This window comes from Nycticebus coucang, chromosome 8 (genome assembly GCF_027406575.1).
Source record: "Nycticebus coucang isolate mNycCou1 chromosome 8, mNycCou1.pri, whole genome shotgun sequence".
NCBI lineage: Eukaryota > Metazoa > Chordata > Mammalia > Primates > Lorisidae > Nycticebus > Nycticebus coucang.
The window spans coordinates 103,080,181-103,102,198 of NC_069787.1; the positions used below are offsets into that span (position 1 = coordinate 103,080,181).

The 22,018-nt window shown below is 40.8% G+C and overlaps 1 protein-coding gene and 1 non-coding gene across 2 annotated transcripts in view; one reads left to right on the forward strand and one right to left on the reverse strand.

Moving 5' to 3' along the window:
- MSL2 (MSL complex subunit 2) overlaps positions 1–9,508 on the reverse strand; it is a 36,802-nt gene extending 27,294 nt beyond the window's left edge. The window contains exon 1 of the mRNA XM_053599238.1: positions 9,152–9,508. Coding sequence (XP_053455213.1) covers positions 9,152–9,293 — 142 coding nt within the window. The 5' untranslated portion in view covers positions 9,294–9,508. The remainder of the gene's footprint in view (positions 1–9,151) is intronic.
- A 5,868-nt stretch (positions 9,509–15,376) lies between these two features.
- LOC128592939 (U6 spliceosomal RNA) lies at positions 15,377–15,483 on the forward strand. Its single transcript, XR_008382145.1, has one exon. It is a non-coding gene; the product is annotated as a U6 spliceosomal RNA (small nuclear RNA).
- The last annotated feature ends 6,535 nt before the right edge of the window (positions 15,484–22,018 follow it).

Here is a 22,018-nt window from a genome sequence, read left to right on the forward strand (position 1 = left end):
CAAAATTTTACCAAAATTTTATCTTGTTGCCAGATATTTTTGTACCACAAGTACTCTTGAACTTTGTTCTAGGATGAGGTTGTTACTTGGGAGTCCATTTGATCCTTTTGAAACTTGTTTTTAAGCTTTTGTTAGGCAGGACCACAGCAGCCCAGAGGCTAATTTTTCTACTCTATTAAGACAAGAACCATCAGACTACCTATGTGATGCCTTGTGAATTGTAAAATTTCTCAATCTGGCTGAGAAATTATTCCAGAGGACAAAATTGAAGTCAGTGGAGCCAATTTCATGTATGGAGAAGGTAACTTCAGCAAAATGGAGGCAAAAAATGAAAGATCTTTTTTAAAAGAACTGTCAAACAATGAAATAGCTATTTTGCAAAGTATTTAGCTCAAGTTTCAGACTTCTCTCAAGATTCAATACCACACTGCTAAAATCCCTGAAGAATGCTTTAATTGAGCTTCCCCCACCAGCCTGTCTCAATTCTTCATATCCTTTCAAAATATCAACGCCCTTCCTGACTTCATTTCAGATATGAACTAAGTTACCTTTTGATTCCTTCAATTTCTCCATGCACATTGAAGAACTGTCATATTTTGTCAGTTCTTCAACACAAGTCAGCACAGTTGTCCCTCAGTATCTGTGATTGTTTGGTTTCAAAGCATGCTTAAGTCCTTGACATAAAATAATGTAGTATTTGCATATAACCTAGGTACGCCCTCCTTCATACTTTAAAACCACTTCTAGATTACTTAAAATACCTAATACAATGTAAATGCTATGTTTTATAAGTAGTTGCCAGTGAATAATGACCAAAAAGGTCAGTGCATATTCTATACAGACAGAAGTTTCTTCTCAGTACTTTCCATCTGAGGTTGGTTGAAACCACAGATGCAGAACCCAAAAATATGGAGGGTGGACTGTATATTTTTATCAAGTATATACTATGTGAAAGCACCATGCTAGGCACGTTTATACATTTAACAGTAGAAAACACCTCATGTTGTCCATTCATAGCAAAAAAAGCCCAACTATTACAAAGTATAACACAGTACATATCAGTATTCAGTCACATATAACACAGTACATTTGATATGGTACATATCAAAGAAATAAAATGTTAGTATAGCCACAGGATGATGAAATTTTCCCTACAAATTATCTTGTGTTGTTACCTTCCCCCCACTCTCAATTCATGGCTTTATTCAAGCATCTATCTGATACAGATATATATCTATTATCTTTCTTAAACTGGGTTCACCCTATGCTAATCAAACCCATATTCAACTTCAACCCTCTAATTACCTTTTCTAAAATAGAATTTCCATCACATCACTCTCCTACTTAAACATTATTTCTCAAATGCTTACAACGCTGATTTGCAAATGCTCCTTCCACTAAAAATGGGCAGTTAGAATGCAGCTTCCAAGGCCATGAGTAGCCCAGCCTTACCAATGGGTGCCTACAGTCCCAGCTACTTGGGAGGCTGAGACAAGAGGATCTCTTAAGCAAATGAGTTTGAAGTTACTGCGAGCTGTGATCCCACAGCACTCTACCCAGGGCAACAGAGTAAGACCATGCCTTAAAACAAACAAACAAAAATAAACAACAAAGCCCTGACCACAGAGATTCATTCAATTAGTCTGACGTAATGACTGGGAATCTGGATTTTAAGATTTTAGGTGATTCTGATTCAAGTGGCCTATAGAACACATTTGGGGAAGAAAATTAGAACAGGTCTACAGAGTGAGTATCAAATTCCTTAGCCTGGCATCAAAGTGTTCACACAAAAGGCTCCTGAGTAACCACTAAGGGGCAAGGGCTCTCCTATAAGAACTCTTTATTCTAGATAAACTTGATTTACTGCTGCTTAAACAAGCCAAAAAATGTCCACTAACTTCACCATTCCTTTTAGTTCAGCTCAAGCCCACAGTTACTAGATCTCATGAGACTGAAACAATACCTGATGCCTAATTCTACAGTACCATAATGCCTGCCTTCAACCATATTTAAACTAGCCTTATTATTAACTTTTAAACTTCCAACTTAATATATGAAGGGCTGTGGATCAAACCTCTTTTCATCTTTCTCAGCACCTAGAACAATGCATTTAAGGAGGAAGGCAATTTCATTTTGTATAAACATTTCCAAGCAGGAACAACTATATTGGGACTCTTACTAAAAGAAAAAAATCATAAAAAGAAGATTCTTCTTAGGAAAAGACAACAAACAGCTAAATAAATATCTGAAATACAAGAAGTTTATCTGTCAAGAAAATTACTCAACATTGGTATTCCTTACCAGACTATTACAGAAATTCTCCCTAAAGAATTTTTCCCAGATCGGGGCAGCGCCTACGGCTCAGTCGGTAAGGCGCCGGCCCTATATACCGAGGGTGGTGGGTTCAAACCCAGTCCCGGCCAAACTGCAACCAAAAAATAGCCGGGCGTTATGGCGGGCGCCTGTAGTCCCAGCTACTCGGGAGGCTGAGGCAAGAGAATCGCTGAAGCCCCAGGAGTTGGAGGTTGCTGTGAGCTGTGTGAGGCCACGGCACTCTACCGAGGGCCATAAAGTGAGACTGTCTCTACAAAAAAAAAAAAAAAAAAAGAATTCTTCCCAGATTAAAAGAGAACATGAACTAAGACCCAAGAAAAAAGCCAGGCACGGTGGCTCACGCCTGTAATCCTAGCACTCTCAGAGGCAGAGGCAGGTGGATTGCCTGAGCTCATGGATTGGAGACTAGGCTGAGCCAGAGGGAGACCTGGTCTCTAAAAATAGCTGGGCATTGTGGCGGGAGCCTGTAGTCTCAGCTACTCAGGAGGCTGAGGCAAGAGAATCCCTTGAACCCAAAAGTTTGAGGTTGCTGTGAGCTGTGATGCCACAGCACTCTACCGTGGGCTACAAAGTGAGACTGTCTCAAAAAAATAAAAAAGACGACCCAATAAAAAACTGGTAAAGCAAGAGTTGCATTAACACCAATCAGGTTCACTTAACCTCTGACTCAACTCATCAAAAGCAAATTACATGGAGGGAAAAATACTTTTATAAATTAGCAAATCTGAAAATTCAGTAATTTTCAAGTTTCTACCAGTACAAAAGCATTAACTTGAGATCTGGAATAGCACAAGGGTCTCTACCCAAGCACCTATCAATTATTGCTGGCTTACTTATCTGTCTTCCCCATAACACTGACCAACATATCAGACCAGGCCATTTGTTTTGTTCATCTTTCTATCCCAGCATCTGGAACATTATACATGATTAATAAAGATACAATGAATGAAACAAGATTTTCAATATAAAAAACAGTGATTCTGGCTTGGCGCCTATAGCTCAACAGGCTAGGGCGCCAGCCACATACACTGGAGCTGGCAGGTTCGAATCCAGCCTGAGCCTGCCAAACAATGACAACTACAACCAAAAAATAGCCAGGCATTGTGGTGGGCACCTGTAGTCCCAGCTACTTGGGAGGCGGAGGCAAGAGAATCACTTAAGCCTAAGAGTTTGGACTTGCTGTGAGCTGTAATGCCATGGCACTCTATCCAGGGCAACAGCTTGAGACTCTGTATCCAAAAAAAAAAGTGATTCTTCAAAGATAACATACAAAATGGCCAAGAAGCATATAAACAGATGCTAACATCACTAATCATAAATGAAATGATCACATCATGACTACTGCTATAAGCATTGGTGAGAATGTGCAGAAATTGGAACCCATGTGCACTGTAGGGATTATAAAATGGTACAACCATCATAGAAAACAACATGGAGGCTCGGCACCTGTAGCTCAAGTGGCTAAGACACCAGCCACATACATCAGAGCTGGTGGATTCAAACCTAGCCCAAGCCTGCCAAACAACAATGACAACTACAACCAAAAAATAGCCAGGCGTTGTGCTGGGCACCTACAGTCCCAGGTACTTGGGAGGCTGAGGAAAGAGAAATCGCTTAAGCCCAGGAGTTGGAGGTTGCTATGAGCTGTGATGCCAGAGCACTCTTACCTATGGCAACAATTTGAGGCTCTGTCTCAAAAAATAAAGAAAAATGGAAGTTCCTCAAAAAATTTAAAATAGACGCAGCAACTGTGGCTCAAAGGCACCGGCCCCATACACCAGAGGTGATGCGCTCAAACCCAGCCCTGGCCAAAAACTGCAACAAAAAAAAAAATACCATTTTATCTAGCAATCTCCCTTTCTGGGTATATATCCAAAAGAATTGAAAGCAGGGTCTTAAAGAGCTATTTGCATACTCATGTTCATAGCAGCACTATCCACAATAACCAAGAGGTAGAATCAACCAAATATCCATTGCTGGATAAATTGATAAACAAAATGCAATACATGAGGGCTGTCCAAAAAGTATCCAGCCATGTATGCCACTTTTTTAATAGTACATGGCTGGATACTTTCCAGACAGCCTTTGTACAGAAACAATGGAGTATTTTTCAGCCCTAAAAAGCAAAGAAATCCTGATACATGCTACAACATGGATGAACTTTGAAGACACTATGCTAAGTCAAACAGGCCAGTCGTAAGACTTATGATTCCACTTTTATGACAAACATATAGTGAAATTTACAGAACGTAGAATGACTGTTAACCAGTAGGTAGGCATAGGGGAAAATGCAGTTTTTTAATGCAGCAGTCCCCAACATTTCTGGCACCAGTTTCACGGAAGACAACTTTTCTATGGACTGCAGGGGACAGGAAGAAGCACTAAAGTGATGCTGTGCTGCCAGGTTCCTAAAAGGCTATAGAACCGTTAACAGTCACAGCCCAGGGCAGGTGAGGACTGCAGATTTTATGGGTATGTAGGTCACTACAAGTTTCGAGACAGACTGTGTTATGGTCCATTATTTCCAAGAAACACAGTCGACAGAGTTCTTTCCGATTCACCTGTGCAAGCTTCAACTTTTTCAGCTTATCAGTGTTGCCAGGAGAGCTTCAGTTGTTTGTCCACTTGGATTTTGCATTTCTTGATTTCTGTGTATCTCAAAACTTTCGTAATGACCCACAGTTTCAAATTTGCAATATGAAAAAGTTTCACACTACTGAACTGCACACTTAAAATGGTTAAGATGGTAAATTTTGTTTACCACAATAAAAAATTTAATGATAGTGACTCTAAGTGAAAGAAAAATAAAACTTTAAGCAGTAAACGAACTCATGCTTGAGAAAAGCAAATATAAAATATAATATTTATACACAATTATTCAACTGACCTTTAACATTCATCTAAAAGAAATGCAGTTTAAAAGTCACTCAAGATCATACATACATTATGTTCAAATTATGTATTAGAAGATTCCTGCTATTCATAAATCATGCTTTGCTCAGTCACAAAGTAAATCATTTCTGCTTAAAGAAGCATAATTTTAGAAATGGATGAGATCTTTTCTTCTAAAAAAGGCCCAAGTATTTTGAGCTTCAGTGGAAGAAATCCATCAGTGGTTCTACCACTAAATTCAACGTGGATGGTTTTCACAAATAGCAAAATGACAAAAATAAGGAGATAAAAACAGTTTTTCACAAAGCTAAATCTATTTAATTTTAATTCTTAAAGAACATTTTTCTTACTTTGATAATGCTGAAAAGTTCTCCTTTCAATGGATCCCACCCTAAGGAAAAACCTAACAGTGAAAAGAGTAGCAGCAGTAGAGAGATGATAGTGTTTTGTTTTTAAGTTCTTAACACACAATACAAAAGCCAGTCACCATATGTCACCCAATGTCAATGGGAAACACTTTCCAACTTCTATTTTATAAATGAGGAGTTGGGTGTCTAAAAAGAGCCACAACTACTCAGTATATCCAAAGCCAAAATCACTCTGTTTCTAGACCCTAATTAAAACACCTGGAAAACATTCATGGCTGAGACCTGACCATAATACACAGGACTCCAAATATGTATCTCCAATAGTAATTACTTTTCCATTAACAAGCCCTTTCAGTTCTCAAAGAACTTGATTCTATATATCAAACTCGTTATATCATTTGAAGACTGATTAAGTGTAATGAAAACTTAAAATCTCTAGGATAAAATTTATCAAGTCTCACACCATCAAAAGAAAAGAAATTCTACTTCCTGGCAAAGCAAATCCAACATGTAGAACAGGAAAAAGGAACTGACGCTTAAAAACTGGTCGCTGTTTCTGTGGCCTACAAAGTACAGTGATTCTCTGGAGCATTGCTATTTCATTCACTAGAAGTTTCAGAAGGTTTAAATATACAAAGCTATTGAAAAACAGTGATAATCAGCTAATTAACACTTCAAAGAACAATAACAAACTGAAATTCCAGTGAATAACTGAGGTTTGACAGTAATTGACCTGACAGTTCAGTCTCTTCCTTCATCTCCCACCTTAAAAGACAGGATACTAACCACCTAATGAGTGCCAGACACTGCATCTGTCCATGTGTTCTCATGGGTTCAAAAAATGTTTTCAAACTTAAGCCCACATATAACACAAATTTGGAGAAATAAACTTGAAGCAGACAAAAGTGGCAAAAAAGTTAAAGCAACTTGCCTACATAAGTATAAAAGCCAAGATTTGAACCCAATTGCAAAGTGTTTAGGGCTTTTACTTTCCCTTCTTGACCACCTTCCTCTGAGTCTGTCATAAACACCTACATATAAGTCACTGGACCAAAGAGAGAGGTTGTGAAGCAGGAGGAATACAAAAATGTACAAAAAATAGTATTTCCATAAGAAGTTTATTTTATATATATCAGAAGAATCAAACATATAAAAACTGCACTCTAAAGACTAACAAAAGGTTACAGAGGATCAGAGGACAAAGAGAAGTTTTTGCTGCTATAAGCAAGGAAGACTTCAGAAAAGCGTATTTTAGGCAGAACAAACTCATGGGAGTAAAGGTAAGGAAAAGAGGAGGAAGATACAGGATGTGCTTGAAAAAAAAACAAAAACAACCAAGGTAGTACCAGGTCAACGTTAAGGAACTTGTTGAAACAAACTCCCTATTGACAGCATTAAGGCAGAATTAACCTTCATTTTTACGTATTATTTTCATGAAATGAGACTGCACATGTACAAATTGAATGGGTTTAAGCTTTTGAGCTAAGGAAAAAAGTCTAGGGTTGTACCTAATACAAAGATGATTAAATACTTGAGCTGAATCCAAATAACTGATTTTTTTTTCCTATCTTTTGATAACCACTGATATATGTACAAAAAGATGGGGGGGGAATACCTGAACCTAAATCCACATTTCTGAAACTTCATGCTAGCTACTTAATTATAAAGTAGAACTCACAAGAAGGAAAAATTACAAAGCCCCTATGTCAAAAAAATTCATGTTGCCAAAACTTTTTTTTTAAGAGAAAGGCTATTGTTGGACTTTTTAAAAACATAGGTTTTTCTTAAATGCCATTCTTTAAAATCCAGGTTAGAATTTGGGGAAACATTCCATTTGACCACCATTGTCCTAAAGATATTGATAAGAACTTAAAATCCCAAACATCTACACAATATAAAACTACCTTTTTACCTTTGGAGAGCTAAGTCTCACGTACCTGTTAAAAAGGGGATCAAAGATTCTGCGAGTGTTACTTGATAATAACATTATCCTACCGATATTTCAGAAGGACAGATAATAACATCATTCTACGGATATTTCAGCAGGACAGACTGGGCTGCCATATGCCCTCCCTTTCCCCTACTTCACCATAGAAGCACTCCTCTTAAAAGAAGAAAACGAAAAGTATATGAAAAAGGAAGTTACGGCAGCACCAGTTCCTAAGTCCTCAAACTATCAAAAGCAGTGAGGACATAAGAACTCCACAAAAGTGAGAGAAGGAAAAAAAAGTGAGAGAAGGTACCTCAAAACCAAGCAAATTCTCCACATACTTACATTTGTAAAATTTAAGCTAAAAGGTAACTTGAATCTAACCCAAAGCTTTCATTTTACCCATCAAAACACTGAGGCCCAGGGCAGTTAAGTGATTTGCGCCCTGGGCTATTGCTTCTCTGTTAAATGTCCCTTACTAGTCACTTAATCGCTAACTCACTTCAGTTACTTAAATGTTTATGACATTAAGTACCTGGCTTGCAAAAAACACTACCACCACCTCTTCTGCACTCCTCCCACGTGTCTTGCCTTAGAGCTCTACAGAGAATGCTGGATGAATCTCAGGCAAATACAGTTTCCCCCTTCAGCCAAACTTCAAAAAAATTTTTCTTTTTTTATTTAAATTTAAATAAAGTAAAAGCTTGAAGGTGTCTGAATCTTTCAAGTTCTGACTAAACAACTAAACCAACATACCTCAAATTTTGGGGTAGAATATTAATTGGGGTATATATATTACTGCCTTGCCAAATGCCCTTTCCATTACATTAAGGTTTCAATCTAGGTTTTTTGTAAAGCAAGTAATTATTGTGCCTGCACAGTTAACCCAAATGATCACACTTTCTAGACATTTTAATAGATAATTTAGCATCTCTTATATCTTAGAAATAATTTACAAATACTCTGCCTACCACAAGTTAATATTCTTTTGAATAAAAAGATCTAAAATGCCCTTCTACTAAGCCACAATATAACAAAATCACAAAACGAGAAACGTAGTTAAGCAAAATCCCCTCCAGCTAAAAAGCACTTAAGAGTACCATCACTCTTCCCAGGCTCACTGTTAACGGTCAAACCGTCAAAGCATTTGTTGAAAAAGGTGGGGGGAAAGTTCTGCAGAGTTCTCCAGCTGTGGGTGCATCAGATTACACCAACACCCCCACATGACACCAGTTTGCGGAAATGCAAACACGCCACAAGTACGTTTTATTTTAATCATGTTTAACCACGTCTTGCCACGGCAGGTTAAGTTCTCGAAGCAAAGGGTTAAAAAAAAAAGCAGCACTGTGCATGCGTGTTACCCCACTTAACATACCCTCACCAGAAGAACCTAGGCGAACTAAACCGTTCTAAACGTTAAGGCCGCTGTACAACGCTGTCTGAAAGCGTTCTGTGCCTTTCTGAAATGCAGAGCAAAAGTCCCTCGGCAAGTTTCAAAACTGAAGACCATACACTACTGCACAAATAACAAAAGCTTAATACGAACTACCAGGCCGTCACATGTTGCCACTGCCCAGGAGGCTTTTTTTAAACAGGCATGAAAGGGGAACAATAAAAAGTGTCTCACCGCAAACACAGCACGAGAGGGACTGTCGGAAGTAAGGCAAGAGCCTGTTAATCTCAGTAAACGCCTTGGGGTCTCCGGGGTCGTAGTTGAGCACTAGGCGGCTCGCGGAAATGTAGAGAGCAGTAGCATTCACGGGGTTCATTGCAGACACCTCGACACCAATGGCTCCCGGTCGAAAAGAAATTCCGGATCCAACTTCGTAAGCAGTCAGGGAACAATGGCGAATTTGCAACAATTCGAAAGAAATCAGCGCAGACCCATTGGCCAAAGAAGTAATCAAAATCCGTGCAAGTTTGTGGAGCTGAAGCAATCCTCCCACACATGGGGCCTTGGCGCCCCTCCTCCGTCCCTGAGACTTTCACACCAAAGAAAAAAGAGAGAGAAACCAGCGTTCGAGTTCGTCCGGAGCGTCCACAGAGCGCAGAACGCCGCTAGTCGGGCGCCTGGAGCGGGACTCGGCTCAGTCTAGCCCCGCGGCGGGCGGCCTTCGCTCGAGCTGCATCTCCCGACGCGGAGGCACCTCCTCGGGTCAAGCTGGAGGGCGCGGGAGCAGGCCCCAGCTCAGTCCCAGGGGCGGCACGCTTCTCACAGGCTGCGGGCCTGTTATTCCATCACAGCGCCCGGCAAGGAGGCAGCGGCTACAGCAAGGACGACGGCTCGGGCGTCGGCTTCCCCGACTTAGTGCAAGAAAGAGCGGCGGCGGAGGCTGCTGCGGCTCGCTAAGGCTGCCGCCGCTCTCTCCATATCGAACGCGGGGCCCAGTCTGCGCCCTGGCTCTCCGCCCCAGCGGCTGCAGCCCGCTGTTCCCTGAGGTGGCGAGGCGGGCAGGAGACCTCACCCGAGAGGGGAGGGCCAAGGAGGAAGTGCGCGGGCTGCCGCCGTCGGGCGGGAGGGGGCGGGGAGCAGGCCCGGACGGGCCGCGGCGGCGCCCCGAGCTCCTCAGTCGCACACTCCGGGGTCACCAGACGCAAGCGCCGCCCCCTCACTGCCCGGCCATCTTTTCGACGTCGCACACCCAGACAACTCCGCCGCCGAACACGACGGCCGCCGCCGCCGCCTGCAGCTCCCGCCCGGCCGCGACTGAGACGAGCGCTCACACCGCCAGGCCCTGCCGCCGCCCAGAACACACAGCAAGGCCGCGCTGCAGGCCCCTCCCCCGTGCTTCTCCGTCCTCACCCCGACTCCGCGCGCCACTCTAGCTCGGTAGGGCCCGGGTTGCTGCGGCCTTAATGGATCCCGCGGACTGTGCAGCGTCTCAGGCCCTGCTGGCGACGACGACCGTTACCCCAACGGGCAAAGCCCCTGTCATCCCCGAGACTCCCCCGCCGCCGTCGTCGCTACCGCTTGCACGCATGCGCAGAGCACAATCTCACCCCTCCCCCACGCCCTTTCCTTTCCCTTTGCTTCCCTTTTCCCCAGCTTCTCCAAGAGCCCCCTGCACAGCCTCCCAGGGCTGTCGCCTCACTCAACGCATGCGCACTTTACCACCCGGCTCCACCGCCTTTCGCCCCTACGCGTGCGCTTTGACCGCCAACCCAGAAAACCGGATAAACACATCAGCGCGCTCGCACTAGCCCCTCCCCGTTGCCTACCCACCCTGGGCTCATTGCGCATGCCTGGCTCTCCACTTACGGCTCTCAGAATAGAGCATGCTCGCTGCGAGCAGTTAGATCGCCGCCCCTCCCCCATGTGCTCTCAAATTCCCTTTCCTAGGCGTGTAGGCTGTGTTGAAACGTTCGTTAGTTGGCACATCCTTCCCCAGTGTAGGCTGTAGGCTTCCTGCATTACACTACCTCTGTGTCCGCCAACGCTGAGGCCCAGCTTGGTCGTGCCATGTGGCGCACCACACTGGCTTCGACGCGGCCTCTACTAGTCCTGACTGACCGCTGTGTGAGGGAGTTTCCTCGCACGGCCCCAAGCCCCGCCCTCGCGGCCTTGGTCCTGGAACCGCGAGTCCAGACCACCAAAAGGGCGCTGCCTCCCGCCAGCCGGAAAGGCATGCGGCAGTCGACGTGGCTGCGCGCCCAGCGGAGCGTGCAGGCCGCGTTTGCTGGATAGGTCGCGCCCGCTTCTTTCTGATGTCTACAGTCCGAGGTCTCTAAGCCCCTGGCGGGCAGTCTGTAAGCCGAGAGGCTCGAACTCACCGCCCCTCTCCCACCTGTCAGGGCCGGGCGGTTCCCACGGGCTCCAGCCCTTGGCATCTGATGGACACCAGCGGTGCGGACTAGGATCACACGGAGCTCGCAGGGGGAATAGAGTCCAGTTTTTAAAACGAAACTAACTACCCCGACACCTTTTTTTTTTTTAGCTTTGTTGAAGGACTTGTCCTTTGTATGTGAACGGATCCTTATATAGTCTTGCTCTACTAGAACAATTTCAAGTTCTTTAAAGTGTCCGTTTTTTAAAAAACCTTTTGCCTTGTATTTTTTCAGGAGATCAAGGACACTGGGATATAAATAAACAAAACCTAACTTAACAGATTGATTCCCTTTCCCTCTCTACAAAACGTTTTTGGAGAAGCACAAATAGAAACAGACCATAGGAACCATTTCTAATTTTTCTGGACACACCAAAGCTCTTCAGCGTAACATTTTGCGCATGGGTGCTTCTGCAGATGTTTTCAAAGTGAAATTTATGATGTGTATAAATCTTTCGTGTCACATGTTACATATATACACATACGAATATATTGTACATGGCATATGTAATACGGTGCATGTTTTTTAGGGGCTTGCTACTTGGAGTAGAAATAGTTAAGATATGAATCCATGCAACCTCTGATATATAATTTCTATTACCATTCGAAGGCAGGTTTATTTTCTACAAGGCCTAGCATATTATCAACACTTCAGTATAATATTAAACAAATAGGAACCCAACTTCCTGATTTTGTTTAGCAGTAAAGCAGAAATAAAGCAAAGATGTAGAAAATCTATTTGGTAGCCTTGTATGTGGAAAATGATAAATATTCTAAAATTCATTCTCATTTTTAAAAGCTCCATCTGCAAACATTTTTGTATAAAAGATCTTCCCTAAGCTCACCTTCGATTAAACTGGTATACAGTTCTATTTTTATTCCAAACTCCAAGATCTTTTCCCACAACACACAGGTTATTCTCCCAGAGAGGAGGAGCATGGAGAACAAGATAATCAGCACCATTTTCCATTCAGGCCTCATAAATTACCAATCACCTTAGGCAAGTGATTACTTGCAAGGCATTAACCTTGTTGATTTTCTCCTAACTAGATTTTAAAAATCCTTTGAGATGTGCAGACCCCAAATTAAGATTAATTCTGTTGATGGCTCGTGTGTGTGTATGTGTGTGTGTGTGTAGGTAAAGTGCCAGGAGAGAGAAAGAGTTAACCCAGTTCTCTTTTAGCATCTGAAATTGATTGCAACTGGTGTTAGATTATGGTACTTAAAGGCAAAGCATCTTGAAGGATATTCCTGTCTAATAATTATTGACGCTTGAGTCTTGCACTAAAAACATGAATTGCTTGTAGAAAAATTCTTTAAGAAATTTGAGGGGCGATGCCTGTAACTCAAAGGAATAGGACACTGGCCCCATATACGGAAGGTGGCAAGTTCAAACGCAGCCCCAGCCAAAAACTGCAAAAGAAAAAAAAAAAGAAATTTGAGATAATTTTTTCAAATCTGTGTTTAACTATTGCTTGGAAGTAATATCTAGTTTTGTTAGTGCTAACAAAAATATAGGATGAGGCCAGGCCTGGTGGCTCACACCTGTCATCCTAGCACTTTGGAAGGCCAAGGGATTGCCTGAGATCTGGAGTTCAAGATCAGCCTAAGCAAGAGCAAGACCTGTCTCTACTAAAAATAGAAAAACTAGCCAGCCATTGTAATGATCACCTGTAGTTCCTGCTACTTGGGAGTCTGAGGCAAGAGGATGGCTTGAGCCCAAGAGTTTGAGGTTACTGTGAGCTATGAAACTGTAGTACTCAACCCTAAGGCAATAGAGACTATGACTGATTGAATGATTGATTGATAGATAGATAGATAGATATCATATATACATATATATATATATATCTCGGAGAGAGAAAGAGAAAGAGCAAGTGCCTGGCATTTGTGCATGCCTGTAATCCTAATACTTTGAGAGGCTGAGGCATGAGGATTGCCCGAAGTCAGAAGTTTGAGACTAGCCTGAGCAACACAGCAAGACCCCTCCTCCATTTCTGCAAAAAAAAAAAAAAAAATAGAAAAATATTAGCCAGACATTGTGGCCTGTGCCTGTAGGAGTAATATTTGAACCCAGGAGTTTAAGGTTGCAGTGAGCTACGATTGCACCACTGCACTCTAATCTAGATGACAGAGCAAGATCCTGTCTCAAAAAAAATTAAAAAAAAAAGCACAGGATGACAGTTGAAAATAGTTCAATAAACTTTTAAATTTAGACTAAAAAAATAAATTTAGAATAGTTTTGAAGGCCAGGAGCGGTGACTCACACCTGCAATCCTAGCACTGAGGGAAGTGGAGGCAGGTGGATCACCTGAACTTAGGAGTTCGAGACCAGCCTGAGCAAGAACAGGACCTTTCATTACTGAAAATAGAAAAAATAGGGCGGCGCCTGTGACTCCGTGGGTAGGGTGCCAGCCCCATATACCAAGGGTGGTGGGTTCGAACCTGGCCCCAGCCAAACTACAACAAAAAATAGCCGGGTGTTGTCGCGGGCGCTTGTAGTCCCAGCTACTCAAGGGGCTGAGGCAAGAAAATCGCCTAAGCCCAGGAGTTGGAGGTTGCTGTGAGCGTGACGCCACTCTACCAAGGGTGATAAAGTGAGACTCTGTAAAGAAAGAAAGAGAAGGAAAAGAAAAGAAAAAGGGGAAAGGAAAATTGAAAAACTAGCTAGGTGTTGTTGTGGGCACGTATAGTCCCAGCTACTCAGGATGCTGAGGCAAGAGAATCTCTTAAGGCCAAGGGATTGAAGTTTCTAGGAGCTATGACACCATGGCACTCTATCTAGGGTGATAAAGTGAGACTGTTTAAAAAAAAAAAAAAAAAAAGAAGTTCTGGATTTACAGAATTATCGCACAGATGGTTCTTGTATACCTTACACCTAATTTCTCTTATTATTACATTAGTATGGTACATTTGTCACAATTAATAAATCAATAGCAAGGTATTACTAATAACTAAAAATCCCTACTTTCTTCAAATTTCTTCTATCTTTCCCTAATGTTCTCTTCCTGTTCTAGGATCCTATCCAGGATACCACATTACATTTAGTTATTCTCAGGTTTCTCTTGCTGCTCAGTTAAATTTTCATCTCAAACAAATTTGCAAAATTTGGAATTACAATAGTTATATCAAAATAATTGTTCATTGTTTAACAATTTACCCTAAGTAAAAAGTTCCCAAACGTTTCTTGGTGCGTGGTGACTTCAGTGTCTCAGTACCTTTTTCACACCACCCTTAGGCCTAAAGAAATATGGAACAGTTTTTTTTTAGTAGTTGGGTCCAAAGAACTTAATGAGTATTTATGTCCTAACTTGGTAACTATTTTGAAAAGTTAATTGATACAAAGTAAAAAATATTTTTATTTCATTCTCAAATAACTATAATTCCTTATTAATAGGCTGTGTGTACCTCTCAATCATGGCACAATTTCTCAAACCTTAGAATCAGATTGGACATCACCACCCTTATTTCCAAGATAACACTGATTTTTGTGCAACGCTTATATGTTATCCCAGCACCAGCAAACACCCAGCTTTGTAAAGATACAGCCTCACTGGAAGAAATGTATAGTGATTTACTGTGATTTTCAGTGATTACTCCATGAACTACCTGGAGTTAGTAGTTTCCACAGTGTCTGACAGATGTCACATATTGCTAGTTTTCTTTCAAAAATTGAACTATCCTGCATCTTCCCTGTAAGTTCTGTGAGGTACTCTGGAGGTACCTTGGCACACTGTCCAGGAACCATGTAATTTAGGACTGTGAAAATAATTTCATATAAGAATAGTCACTGCAGTTGTTTATATTATAAAAAAGTAGAACTGATCTAAATTTCCAAATTGAAAACAACCTACATTATGGTGTATCTACATAGTAGAATACTATATAGCTATTAAAATGATGTAAAAATGTATTATTGACATGGAAAGATACTCAGAATATATTAACTTTTTAATCCTGATTAACAGAGCAATTTTGGAAAAATTAAATATCCATTCATGGTAAAAAGGCTGTAAAGATATATAGCAGTGCTTGCTTTGGCAGTCCATATACTAAAATCGGAACACTGCAGAGAAGATTAACATGGCCTCTGTGCAAGGGTCACACACAAAGTCATGAAGCATTCCATATTTTTATTTGAAACACATTCTTCTTAGTAAAGTATCACAAGAATGGAAAAGCAAGTATCTAATATACTCAATACTAATATGAAACCAGTAAACAAACTAATACATGCTCACACAAAAAAAAATTCAATTCAAGTTGGGGGGGGAGGGGAAAGGGAAGGGGAGCGAATTGGTGTGCTCCCACCTAATGGGCACAATGAATGGATACATGGCACATATCCTGGACCTGGGACACAACTACAAGAGGGACTCTACCAAATAAATGCAAACATTGTAACCTAATCATTTGTACCTTCATATTAATCTGAAATAAAGAAAGATATATATGCACCAAGATATTTTTTTCTGCATAATGGGATTATGGAAAATACCCATTTTCTTTTTGTCTGTAGACCCACTTTTAATTAAAGCTTCCCTCTTCTGTTCTCAGAGATTGCAAGTACTTACCTCTTTTGTTGCTCTTACAACAAAAGCTGTTGTAAGCTATGCTGCAGATGTTGTTTTAGTCCTGTCTTCTCCCCATTTTACTTCTACTTTACTTCTATTTTAGAAGGCCAGAGTTTTCTCCTTCACCTTTTATTCTCATTGCCTTGTATAGAATCTGACATATAATGGAGATTTAGTAACTGTTAAGATAATGATTACTAGACATGGGACAATGTAAGTAAAGCCACCACTACCGTATGTGATACGCATAACAGGCTCAACAAATGTTTGCTTTTTCTGTGGGGAGAGACATAAAATCTCTTACAAATTTAAAGACAATTCTTGCTTCAGCTTGATCAATGTTAGATGATTCTTAGTAAAATCGAAAGTGTCGGTTGGAAAGTGTGTCGATCAAGTATTTATTGATTTCACTCTAGCAACTTAGGGACAATAAAGTAAATGCAGAAGTAGTTGTAATGTTTTCAGAGAAAAAAGATCAGGCTAGCAGAAAGTCAGAGGGACTTTTTGAGGAGTTAGGTCCTTTACAAAATTATGAAATAGCTAAAGTTTGCCTTCCTTTCCTCTTCTGTTGCACCCTCCTTCTTACATCTCCGTCTCTATTTAGAGATGATGTCTCCTCTCCCACCTTCTCAAGTTACATTCTTCTTTCTGCCAAATTATCTCTGCCCCATTGCCTTCACCATTACACTCATCCCACCAAATTTTAACACATGCTTAATCTACTGTCATTGTGGAAAACAATCAATCTAATCAAACTTCATCTATGGGAAAGTGACAATAGCTTAATCTAAACTCATAAAAAAATCTTCAGAGACTGAATAGAATAATACTTCTTTATGAGAGCAGTAAACTAGATGAAATAAAACCAGAATCTGATCCAGACCAGTCCTTCAGTTGTTTTCTGACCATTCCTCTCTGACAGTTAGCAAACTTCCTCTTCCATTCTGTCTTCAGCTATGCTCACACCTCTTTCCTCCAGAGTCCTACAGCCCCCCAAGAATCGCTTCCTTTTTATTCCTCCAGCAGCAATTCCTGCTGATACTTTTTCTATGACATTTTTTCAAATCTGTACATACATACATCCATTCATTTCATCCAAAAATATTTATTTAACAAGTCTGGCACCCTTTTATTTTATACCTCAAATATTAAACTTGATTTCATAGTCTTCACTCCTAACTCTAGCCTTAACAAAGTAGCCTGCTTTATTGGTCATCCTCCTAGCACAGTGCCAGACACATATTAAGGTACTGTCTAAATGTTACTGTTTTTATTTACTAAGACACTTTCAATACTATTCAAATGCCTATTAAATTTGTCCATTCATTTATGCAACCAAAGTTTATTGCCAGTTATATGCCAGGCATTCAGAATACAAAAAATGAATAATTCAACAGTTTCTAGCCCTCAAAGCGTTCACAGTTTAGTTGGGATGGCAGCTATGTACATAGTTCATTTATAATTCAGAGTAGTAAGAATTTAGAGATGTACTCAATGCAGAACTAAAATATCTTAGCTGATATTTCTGCTACATTATGAGTTAAATAAGCTTGTGTGGATTTTCCTGGGAAAATAACTGTAATTATTCATAGCATTGTTTCTAAGGGGAAATGTGTTCTGCATTCCAAACGGTCAATTTAAAACTGAATTTTTGGAACACAGCCCATTTGTCCCTTGGGGCTGTCTCTTTCTCCATTATCCAGGAATACCTATCTGTCTTAGGATCATTTATATCTTTAACTCCCACCTACCTATTCCATATGGCCTATGGTAGGTACTACCTGAGGATTGCATTGTTTCATGGTCACCAATTTCTTCTCCAGGGCTCAGTACTGTATGTTTAAGATAGTCCTCTGGTCAAACAGGTTGACTCAAGCCGCTAGGATTAAAGTGGCTCAGCCCCAAATGTAACTGTTTAACATTTCACCATTAGAGAAGATAGTGAGGAAGAGTTCATCAAGTGAGTGATGAAAGTCTGGAATTGCTGCTATGTGAAATGAGAGAAGGAACTGATTAGGGACATAAAAAAGGATTGTACAAATGGTTTTGTAAAAACCACCTTGGAAAAAATAGAATCCCTATTCTATTCAGTGTATACTCCTGGACAATAAAGGTTTAAAAATGGACTATGCAACTCAAAGACAAACTGGGCTGGGAATGAGGGTTTCTAACCTGAAGTTGAGAAAGCTAGACTTTGTGGACCAGATTGTCCTGAGCTTTGGGAGGTGGCATGGAATAAGCCTGAGCAAATCATTACTCCAATACTATATAGACTTAGGAAAAAATAATCAAGTTCCCTGAGCCTTAGTTTTCTCATCTGTAAAATGAGAATAATAATTCTTTCTTTCTTTCTTTTTTTTTTTTTTTCAGACAGAATCTTACTCTGTTGCCCAGAGTAGAATGCCATGGTGTCATAACAACCTCAAACTCTTGGGTTCAAGCAATTCTCTTGCCTTAGCCTCTCAAGTAGCTAGAACTACTGGCTCCTGCCACAACACCCAGCTATTTTTAGAGACAGGGTCTTGCTCTTGTTCAGAACTCATGAGCAATCCACCTGCCTCAGCCTTCCAGAGTGTTAGGATTACAGGCGTGAGCCATCGTACCTGGCCCAATAATACTTTCTTTGAAGGGTTAGCATGGCAAGTCATATATTCATCAAGGGTGTTTCTAACACAGGTACCATGAATACACAAGTGAAAAAAAAAAAAAAAAACAGTTTCAAGGAGTTTCAATCTACCAGCTAAGACAGAAATGAATATACGGTTATAACAAGTATTTCACTACTGTGCCATAAGACCATAAAAAGGACATATATCTAGATGTTGAGGCCCACAAAAATATGGAGGAAGTGACATATAAAATGTGACTTGACTGACAAGTAGGAGAAACAAAGGAAAGGCAGAAAGAGTCTCTAGACAGAAGGAAGAGCGTGGCGTAGAGGAAGAAGTTACACATTTGGATACTTCCTTATGTAGATGAGCAAGACTAAAGTATACATAATACCTGGGGGAAATGATGAGAAATGAAGTTGGAGTAATAAGCAGACACTGGATTACAAAGACCTTTTATCAACTTTATGGGGGTCATTTTGAGGGTTTGGGGGGCATCACAGAAAATAGATTGGATCCTGGGTAGAGCCAGAGAGAGATTAGAAGCTGAGAGACCAATTAGGAAGATACTGAAGTATTTCACCAAAAGATGATCTTGCCCAAGGGTTGGCAAATTACAGACCAAAGGCTGATTCTGGCACCCTGCCTCATTTTGTATGACCCATGAGATAAGAATGTTTTTCACATTTTACATGATTTTTTAAAAATAAAAATAACATGTCATGACACATGAAAATTACAGGAAATTCAAATTTCAGTGTCCATAAATAAAAATTTCTTGGAACACAGCCTCACTCAATCATTTCTGAATTGTTTATAGAGTTTGTTTTGTACTACAACAGCAGATATGGGTAGTTGTAACCCACAAAGCCTAAAACATTGCCTATCTTCCCTTTTACAGAAACAAATTTTCTGACTCTTGTTCTGGACATCAAACTAAGTGGCAGAGAGGAGTGAGAGAGATTAAGGAGATTGAGTCAATAGGACTTAGTAAATGGATGTGACAATGAGGGGTAGTCAAAGATGATATCAAAGTTTTCTAATTCTGCCAATAATGAAGAACATAGCCAGTTGCAGTGCCTCATTTCTCTAATCCTAGTACTTTGGGAGGCCATGGTGGGAGGATCACTTGAGGCCTGGAATTCAAGACCAGCCTAGGCAACATAGCAAGACCTCATCTCTAAAAAAAATTAAAATATTATCGAGGCATGGTGGTATGTGCCCATAGTCCCAGTTACTTGGGAGGCTGAGACAGGAGCACTGCTTGGGCCCAGAAGCTGGAGGTTAGAGTGAGCTATGACCATGCCACTGCATTCTAACTGGGCAATGGAGTGAGATCCTGTCTCAAAAATAACAATATTAATAATAACAATAAACACTTATATCACATTACCATGTGCCAGGCACTGATCTCAGTATTTAAAATATTAAATTAACTCATTAAATTATTATAATAATAATTTATAATAGTAATTTTATAATAATGAGTTATTGTAAATTAACTCATTAAATATTAGTTAACTCATTAAATCTACTCAGCCACATAGCAACTTTATGAAGTAAGTACTATTATTATCATCTTCATTTCACATATGAGGAAACTGAATCACAGAGGTCTAATAATTTGTTCAAGGCCACACGGCTAGTATGAGGTTATAAGTTGAGAATTGAATCCATGCAGTCTGGCTCCAGAACCACTACTTTTAACACTGATCTATAAAGTCACAGAGGGAGGGAATTTCACAGGAAGTAAAGGTTTGGAAGGAAATGATGTATGTAGGTTTTAGGCATGTACAGTTTGAAGTGACTATGGAATATCTGAATGAAACGTCCAGTAGGCAGTTAATGACTCTGGTTTTCTGCATATAGAGGCAAGGGATCTGGTTTGGGGGGTATAAATTTAGGAGTCAGCGGCATACAGATGGCAATGGAAACTGTGGGAGAGAGGTTATTCAAGGAAAGTAAGAAAAGAAGAAGGGTAAGAATGAAACCCTGATGCCCACCACTATTTAAACAAAGAGCAGAGGGAGGATCCCACAAAAGAGATTGAGACGGAACAGTCAGAGAGGTAGGCGGCAAACTGAATGTATGTTTCATATTCAGTGAGGTAAGGTGTGTGAAGAATCTAGCACACAAATCCATACATAATATGCATCCCAAGTGGTGACTTCTTTTACTAATAAAGTCTTATGTGAAGGTTATCATCCTTTCTTAGTTGTGCTGTGGGGCTGTCCCAAACCTCTTCCACATCCTCACATCATTGAACCCCTGCTTCATTTTGCCTTCCATTTCTTAACAGAAGACCTTACCTCTATCTTAAGGAGAAAGTCAAGATTCCCTTCTTTTCTTCATCAGAATATTTTATGATTCCCTATTCTCTCATTGTTCCCTTCTGTTTCTGGTTTCCTCCAGGAATTGGCTCCATGATTTTCCCAAGTGTTACTTCTTCAGCCTGCCCCCTTCATCATTGTCTTACCCAGTTCTGCCCAACTATGCTATATTTTTAAAAACTCATCTTTCAGTTCACATTTCTATTTATTTATTTATTTGAGACAGCGCCTCAAGCTGTTGTCCTGGGTAGAGTGCTGTGGCATCACAGCTCACAGCAACCTCCAACTCCTGGGCTGAAGCAGTTCTCCTCCTTCCACCTCCCAAGTAGCTGGGACTACAGGCGCCAGCCACAACGTCTGGCTATTTTTTGGTTGCAGCCCTCATTGTTGTTTGGCGGGCCCGGGCTGGATTCGAACCCGCCAGCTCAGGTGTATGTGACTGGCATCTTAGCCACTTGAGCCATAGGCGCAGAGCCTTTATTTTTATTTTTTAAGAGACAGAGTCTCACTGCACTGAGGCTGGAGTGCAGTGGCATAATCATAGCTCATTGCCACCTCAAATGCCTGGGCTTAAGCAATCCTCCCATCTGAGCCTCCAGAGTAGCTAGGACTACTGGTGCATGCCACCATGCCCAGCTAATTATTTTTATTTTTATTTTTGTAGAGACAGTCTTGTTTTATTTTGTCCAGCCTAGTCTCAACCCCCAGCCGTAAGCAATCCCCCAACCTTGACCTCCCAAAGTGCCAGAATTAAGAACGTGAGCCACCATGCCCTGCCCTTCTTCTTTATTTAATCTGGCAAACGTTGGGAAGAATTTAACCTTATTTTGGATTTTGTTAATTAATCCCTTGAATTGCTTAATCTCTTGAAATCAGATTTCTCTCCTTATTACTTTACTGAAACTATATTCTTCGAAACCACAGAGGTCCCCTAATGTTTGAGTTTTATATTGTCCAAACATTACTTTCAACAATGGTGTACTTTTTTTTTTTTTTGAGGCAGTCTTACTATGTCACCCTTGGTACAGTGCTGTGGCATCACAGCTCACAGCAGCCTCAGACTCTTGCCTTAGACTCCCACGTAGCTGGGACTACAGGTGATCACTACAATGCCTGGCTATTTTTTTGTTGAGGTTGTCATTGTTTTTAGCAGCCCC